This window comes from Micropterus dolomieu, linkage group LG20 (assembly GCF_021292245.1).
Source record: "Micropterus dolomieu isolate WLL.071019.BEF.003 ecotype Adirondacks linkage group LG20, ASM2129224v1, whole genome shotgun sequence".
Taxonomy (NCBI): Eukaryota; Metazoa; Chordata; class Actinopteri; order Centrarchiformes; family Centrarchidae; genus Micropterus; species Micropterus dolomieu.
Genome location: NC_060169.1, coordinates 36,371,829 through 36,379,779, shown reverse-complemented (window position 1 = coordinate 36,379,779; position 7,951 = coordinate 36,371,829). Strand labels below are relative to the sequence as shown.

Genomic DNA, 7,951 nt, shown 5'->3' with positions numbered 1-7,951 from the left:
TTAATCATTTAAATGTTAATGACAGCCTTTATTAGGTATAACTGTAAAGTGTAATCTATTCAACATCTTTGTGATAAAATGTATTTGTGTGATGCTTGTAATATGGTTTTTACGCTGAGCTGTTGATTCTACTTTTGAGATGGAGAGTAGATGGTTTCATATTGTATTTAATCTATTTTAATGATTTTTTAAACAATGACATGCACATACTGTACATGAGGAAGACAATGGCAATATTGGAGACACCTCCAAATATAAAGCAGCACCCAAAGGAAAAATCTGTGTTGATTAAATGTGTATTATATTGAACAAGCAATATCCAAGGTGTTATTTAGAAAAATAAAATAACTGAACATGCTTGCATTATTCAAAATGTATGTCTGAAAGATAAATTACAGTTATACTTCAAATAAAGTATTTGCACAGACTGTGCCTGTAACTTGTAAGATAATGTCATACATTTACATAATTAAATGTTGGTCAATTGATTTATTTTAGAGAAAGAACTGTAACATCTTAGAAACATGAAGTAGGCCTTTCCTTTAGTAAACAGGTGGTTTTCATTCCCAAACCTGCGACTTTAGTTGAGTGGCGAGTGCCAATCAGTAGACACCAGGTGCACTCAATTAACTTCAAACCACCACCTGCTCCATTTCAAGAGGCTACATCTTTTTCTGGGTGTTCAGTAGCTACAGGAGGGCCTTCGCATTGATTCATGGCTGGCGTCAGCGTTGAGCTGCTGGTGGTCCTGACTGCGATTCTGCTGGTTTCAGTAGAGGGATGGGAGCGGCTCAAGAAAATTCAACGTACTAATGTTTGAGAGCCGCCAGCGGTCTCATCCACGAAGTGTTAACTCGCCAGGTAAACAACCACCAATGACCCAGCACTGACAATGAGCGTGTGGTCACTGAAAGCAGGTTCTTGCAAACCTCTTTTTTCACATAAACCTGTATTACTGCATTAAGAACTCCACCATATTAACAAATCTGGGCCTGTTTTTACAGCTGGGCCATTATGTCATTTATGAGGGACAGTAATGCAGACATAACTTTGTAACTGTCAGTTACAGAATTAAGTCACAGACTTTATGATTGTAGTGACCACTCTGTTTTTCCTTTTGTGTGAATCACTCTCAGACTGATTTGAGACTTAAGACACTTGCTTGTAGAAATACATGACCAAAGAAATACAATGTTCAGATGGTGCGTTCCAACATATGTATGAATGTTTATTTACTCCTTGCTTACAGAGGTTGAAAGAAAATGATTGCATGAACTAAACGCTAACTGAGGTATTAAAAGTAACGATACAATCCACACAGTCTAAAGACTGCATGCTCCTTCTTGCCAAATCTCTCGGGGGGGGGGGGCAATTGTTGCGATGATTGTTAAGGTGACCAGTTCAATGGTCTTGGTCTGCTATAAGACAAGGATTAGGCTACATACTGTACAGTATGTGAACAGCTACATCCTGAAGTTCATTGTCAATATCTACAATGAATGAACAGTCCACAGTTAAGATCAATAGATCTTTAGACCTCTGGATGTAAAGGCAACTACTTTAGCAATAATGGGGGGGAATGACTCTCACAATCATCTGACTTAACTGTGACACTTAGGAAGAATATAGCACAATGGCGCTGGGCTGATGTGCAATGAAATTATTTAGTTAATCTTGCGTTGCAGCTAAGGGACCCGTCTCAAGTAATAGGCTACAGTTATGTAGTAATGTCACATGCTGTGTATATGAAGGTGGACCAAACATAACTAATCTTAAATGTTTAATGGGGTACAGAGGAGCACAGTATTTATTTTCATTCTTTAAGTTGCACACATTACACAAAACTAATAAGGTAAGCAGAGTCGTTAAAAAATCCACTTATCCTGTAGATACACAGTATTAGGGGTGTGGGCTGTATTAAAGTATCCACTGATCCTGTACTCTATAATCACACAGTAACGAGCCATGTGCTGTTCTCCCATTCTCACTCTGTATTTACACAAACATCAAGGTGTGTGTAAGGGGAAATATAAAAGGTATATTCTCCTTTTTTTTTTTTTTTTTTTTTTTTTTTGTTTTGGGGTTTATTTTCGGTGTTTCTTTCCTACTACTACTTTTTACACTCTTCTGACAAGATGCCAGTGGTGACCACATCATGCTACCTCCTCCTTTTTTCTTGGGTTTCTGGCAATAAAAGGGGGGGGGGGAACAACACATCAAATAATTGTTACTAGTTAAGTGCAGCTAACTTTAAATTTACTCCACCACCACACAAAAAACATGGCTGAAGTCTTTTTTGCTGAATGCATGTTGTAAACTTACTAGGCTTTCACTTCGTTGATCAGGCTCAAAGGATCTGCTGGCTGTCATGGATGCTCCAGAGTCTTGTGGTTATGAAGTGAACCCTCTAACACCTTGGCTGTACCCTTCACCGGGTGCTATGTGAAACGGGTAGGTTTCTGCTGCCAAAGATGCATGGTGAGTACAAATTGCATTCAGCAAATGTGCTGACTACAAATGTTGAACGGTAACACTTGCCAGGATTTTGATTTTGTCAGAAATTTAGGTTTTTTTGTCATTGTCCTCTTAGGTTGCGGCATCCCCACAGGAGAGAAGGTGACTTGTGGCCAGTCAAGAATATCATCCTCAGACTGTGAGATGATGGGATGCTGTGTGGATTCTTCTACATCTGCCTGCTACTACCCAATGGATGGTGAGGCTTCTGATTAGGGAGATGTGGCTTAAAATGTTCAAATAGGAAATGTCTGTATTTCAAGTGACTTAATCCACCCCCACCCCCCCAACATAAGTTGTCCCCTTATTAGTGTTTCCAATGCACTTTTCACTTTGTTATTTTTTAGCAAGTTGGAAGATGCTTCACAACTTGACTACCGTAAAACTTAATTTAAAAACTTTGTCCTAGTTAAGCTATGTTCACACTGCAGGCCTTAATGCTCAATTCCGATATATTGCCCACATCCGATTTGACATTGACTGAACATTAGCAAGATCCTTGAAGGGGAGATGGCTGTGGTATTATGTTGACTCATGGTTTACTACCCCTTCAAACACCAATTCTATTCAACACTTTCACTGGACCTTGTTACGTTAACAATCTCAGCCAAAAAAAAAAACCCTAGATGTTACAGTTTTATTTCATTTTCTGTAACAGGGTTGCAACCTATACTGTAAACAGTTGAACTACATTTTAGAAGAGATTAATATGGTTTAACAGCTTCCAGCTAATTTGCTAAAGACAGCAGAACAGCAAGAACTTCCTGTTCTGACAAGCAGAAAAAGGCCTGTCCCTGATACTCGTGTCCCAAATACAGGCAGCGTGTTTAATACTGTAAGCCCTCTACGTTTGCCTCAAGTTCCTCACCCTGACCTGCCATTGTAGCACACGGTTATGTCACAGGTTGATGGTGTTGCATCTAGATTTCAGATTTTTTTCTATTTTTTTGTGCCGTAAGGTGCACTTAAAGTTAGTCTTGCATTCAAATATGCCAGAATATTGTGTTTCTCAATGTGGTGGCAAACCAATCCAAGCAGTCATTACTTGTGATTTAGCATCTGCTACATGTCTTTTAAAGGGATTTATTTTTTATTTTTTTTTTATAAATACATTTTCACTCTAAACATGCTGGGAGTCTTGGAGGGTGTGCTTCAGGCATAACATTATGTATGCTGTGTAATCTGCTGGAAAACCTGAAGCCAACAGCTGAGAAGCTTACTTTTCCTGACAGGAAGTTGGTGAGACAATGATCTATCTGGCTGAAGTGCAGACTGTCATCCAATCTCTGACCCTCCAGTATGGTGTAATTACAACACGAGATCCACTCAGGTTAGTGGGTCACACAATACACTCTGACTCTGGGGGCACAATTCTACCACTCTGCTTTTTTGTGTAGTGTTAATCTTAAACCCATGTATTTGCATAGGTTCATGGTTGAGTGTCGCTATAGCAAAGCAGGTGTTGCTCCACAGTCCCTAACCAGCGTTGGCTACATGGTGAAGACCCCGAGTCCCAGCTTGCCATCAGCAGTCCTCTCTCATGGCTTATATGCTGTTGACTTGAGAATTGCTAAAGGTTGGGTATTTATGCCTTATTTTCTAAACCAATTGCAATAAGTACAATCTTGATCAATTCTGCTGGAGTAGGATTGCATAAGAGTAGCTCTCAAATATTGACTTTTTGTCAAATTCATTGAAAGTTTGCTCTTTGTCTGTCTAACCCCAACAGATCAGACGTATTCAAGCTACTTGCACACAAAAAATCGGCCCTTACGACTGCTCCTGGGCAATCCAGTCTATCTTGAAATGCGCCTCAGATCACCAAAACCAGATGCAGTAATCCTTGTCAACTACTGTGTAGCTTACCCTTGCTCTGCAAGGAATGCACTGGTGCTTATTTATGAAGGGTAAGCATGACTGAACTCCATGTGTATTAAAACACACCCTCCTTGACCTGTCCGCCTAACCACGAGTCATATTTGTCTCTAGGTGTCCCAACCTTTATGCTCCAAATGTGTCCATCCTTAAAATCATTGAATGCAAAAAGGCGGTTCGTGGTTGAAGCCTTCCAGTTTATGGTTCAAAAGACAAATGAATACATTGACGAAGAAGTGAGTAATCAGGAAGCCATTATGGGCCTAAATGGTCAAAGCTATGCTGTGTACAACCGGTGCAGACTGAGAAGAGCCCTGACACAGTATTGTAGTGACTTGTTCATTAAGGAGTCTGTTTTAAAATGGAACAGTAATGTATTCTATTCCGCTATCATGACTGCAAAGAAATGAAATTTACAAAGTCATGTGTACTACAGCTTGTCTAGCTTCCAAGTGTGAAGTGTCTGCTCCAATTGAATTGCCTTCACTTGAGATTTTGTACTTTAGAGGCAACTGTACCGTAACCGTTATGGGATGTATAAACTTATTTTTCTGACATAGTGTGTGTGTATGTATACTATATAGATAGATAGATATATGAGAGAGAGAGAGATTTTTTTTTTTTCTTCCCTCTGTAGATCTATTTCATGTGCTCTACAGAAGTGTGTTTAGCAGCAGATAGGCCATGTGAACAACGGTGCTTTGATGGAAAGGTGAGTAACTATGCCAATGTGCTATCAGCTCAGTTTTTAAAAGTCTAATCAATTTCTTTTATTCTAGGCACCATGCAGATGCTGCAGAAGACTTATGAAGATAAGGGGGAAGAATAAATAAACCATGTTTAACACATACACCAGGTCTTGTGGTGTTTGTTAATATGTAGACTTGTAAGTCTGTAAATGACTTAAACCACATTTCTCTTGTGAAACGGTGACACTGTTCATACAAGGATACTGTTGGTACAGTGATCTTCAGCCTTTTGATCAAGGTTTGAGCAGAGGAATCTCTACACTGTATATTGTTAAGGAGAGGGGAAATGAGAATGCAAATATCCATAGAGGATCAACGGAAACGCCTCAGAATAATGTAGTACTCCAACACCAAAACTACATGCTCCAAAATTGAAAAGTACTTGGATGAGAGATGGGTCTAGAGCTGACAGTGTTATTGGGCTGTGAATGGCCTAAGACATGTGTTGTGCTATATTAAGGTAACATGACAAGGGAAAATGCAGTACGAGGACCAATCTCTTACGTTTTATTAGTGGTTTGACTTTATTGAAGAGACTGCATGAAATGAAAGACTGACTTACGTTCTCAGAATTCAACACATGTAATGTACTTAAGAAGAAACAGACATACAGCTAAACAAGGACAACAAGCTGGACAAAGGGAAAAACAATTACTATGTCCAAATCTATCTATATAACAATGTATGCAAACAGTAAGACAGAGTGACAGCAGTTCTGGCATGCATTTATGAACCCTTTGTAGCTAGTGGTCATTTTAATTTTTACATACAGTATGTTTGGAAATTGACCCCTTAAGGCTTGACATACAGATAAGCAGTAAATGTGTGCTCTGTAGCTGCATTGCTGCCTTTGGAGCTTCAAGTGTAAATGTGATTTAGATGGGGTTTTTTTCTGTGGCGCACGACCAGAGGAATTGGTTCAATTATGATATGCCTTGCACTGGGCATGTATGTCTCAAATGGCAGGATCTGGTCCATTAATGACAAAAAATACCACTGATTACTGCACAAAAGCACAACTTTACTCACTGATTTTGCTGAAACTGGATCATATTTGATGGGAAATATTTCCTGGTTTCAGGCCTGGTGCCAGGATGAAGTGACTGAGGGGGCAAATCTCCGTGTGTGTGTGTGTGTGGAGAGCGATATATCAATACACAGGCCCCAATTTTAACGATGTAAGCGCATGCCGTGAAGCACATGGTCTGTGCGCCAGGTGCATGGTTCAAAAGGGTTGCACTTGGGTGTGTAGGGCATAACGTGCAATACGGCAATCGGTGTCCTTTCCCATTCCCTTTTAAAGCAGGTGCACTTGCTCATTGCTATTATAATAGCGTATTGAATGCCGCATTATGAAAAACACCAATGGACTGAATTGCAGACTCGCAGCAGAGGATATGGAGAGAAGTGTGGACGTGATATAAAAACCATCTCTGATCATGAAGCCTATGTTACTCTGCAGCTCTGTAGTTTATCAGTGAAGAGTCGGAACTCCAGTCTGTTAACATACAGACGCTGTCTCCTCTAACGTCTGGATCATCACTGTGCTGCGTTAATATAAAATGATGAACCGGTCAAGGGTCACATCTCTCCCCTACACTGGTTTCTTTATTTTGTGTTTTATTGATTTATGAGTGTTTTTAAACGATTTACTTTCATAATTAGAGAGGCTGATGTCAGTCATTTTAAACGTTATTTGCGCAATAAAGTCACAACGAATGTCGCGGGGTAGCCTATTTAAGCAGCAGAACAAAAAAAAAAACTGTAGTTATAAAGTTGACATGACATGACAGAGGAAACCGAATTCAACTTTTATCTTCTGAAATCATTTAGACGCTCTGATGGAGCTCAGGATTTCACTATAGATGCGATTACCTACCTTACCCAATATTCTAAACACAGTTGAATTTTATGTAGCATAATTTAGAAAAATGACTGACTATTGTTGTTTTCATAGGCGCTATAATAATAATAATGTAGAATAAGGTGTCCTCAGGCTACTGTTCTGCTTGTTTTTACAGACTCCATCGAGCATGCAGACCAGTAGTTACACATACAACAGTTTAAAAGTCCAAACAAAAGTATTTATTGGAGAGAAACAATTCTAATCAATTCCAAAATTCAAAGTAGATTTTTACCCAACGGGAAAAAATGTTTTCTTGCTAAACAATAGCCTACATGGCGGTGTAAAACTATTCTTCACAGATAAAAAAAACACACGAGGGAGCCACACGCTCTTTTCAAGGGACCACTGGTTTTCTCTGATTTTCCCCAGCTGCTCTGCCTCAACCACTGCGCGAAAAGAGCTGTAATGTAAAACTCCTGAGCACTCCTGTGTACTCCACAGATAAACGTTTGCTGAGTTTGCTGTCCCATCACACAATCCCGAATACTCCTGGATATGTACCAAGTTTGGGGCACAGCAGGGAGCCACTAAGAGCCATCAGTTACCATAGTGAATAATCCCCGGGTGGGGGTCATTGCAAGGGAATATTAGCATTTCACAACTTTGGGCCACAAGGCAGTGGCCTCCATCAATTGGTCAGAGGTCTTGCATTAGATTGGTTGCTCAATGCCTTGTCCCTCCTCTAAACCCCCACACTATTGGTCCAATGTATGGCCTCATTTGGGTTTATTATTACTCATTATTAATATTATCATTGGTGTTCATGGTTATAATGTAAAGGTAATCAGATAGACAAAGTTGAGTTTGTTATTTTTTTTATTTGTAAATGACACTGGGCACATGACATATATATACACACACACAGTCAAAATTCTATAAATCAAAATATATTAGCACAGAATACACT

At 39.5% G+C, this 7,951-nt stretch overlaps 1 protein-coding gene across 6 annotated transcripts; it reads left to right on the top strand.

Annotated features, from left to right (window-relative positions):
- The first annotated feature begins 710 nt into the window (after window positions 1–710).
- On the top strand, window positions 711–5,239 carry LOC123959324 (zona pellucida sperm-binding protein 1-like). Of its 6 annotated transcripts, none has more exons than XR_006822267.1 (9): window positions 711–861; window positions 2,346–2,451; window positions 2,591–2,713; window positions 3,747–3,844; window positions 3,942–4,090; window positions 4,244–4,421; window positions 4,504–4,625; window positions 5,027–5,101; window positions 5,169–5,239. XR_006822267.1 is itself a non-coding variant. In XM_046033285.1 (8 exons), exons 2-7 carry the CDS (start codon window positions 2,472–2,474, stop codon window positions 5,058–5,060), a joined length of 585 nt encoding a protein of 194 aa, XP_045889241.1. In that variant the 5' UTR covers window positions 711–861; window positions 2,346–2,471; the 3' UTR covers window positions 5,061–5,101; window positions 5,169–5,239. The 6 variants fall into 6 exon arrangements, 2 of the variants coding, with proteins under 2 accessions (XP_045889241.1, XP_045889240.1); XR_006822265.1 differs by having other exon boundaries at window positions 2,346–2,478; window positions 3,751–3,844; XR_006822266.1 differs by having other exon boundaries at window positions 2,346–2,478.
- The last annotated feature ends 2,712 nt before the right edge of the window (window positions 5,240–7,951 follow it).

Excerpts from the sequence above, each read along its gene's own strand:
- LOC123959324 (XM_046033284.1), top strand. Across the intron at positions 3,845-3,941 it reads ACAACACGAGATCCACTCAG|GTTCATGGTTGAGTGTCGCT; the intron begins GTTAGTGGGTCA and ends GTATTTGCATAG. Across the intron at positions 4,422-4,503 it reads CTGGTGCTTATTTATGAAGG|GTGTCCCAACCTTTATGCTC; the intron begins GTAAGCATGACT and ends ATTTGTCTCTAG.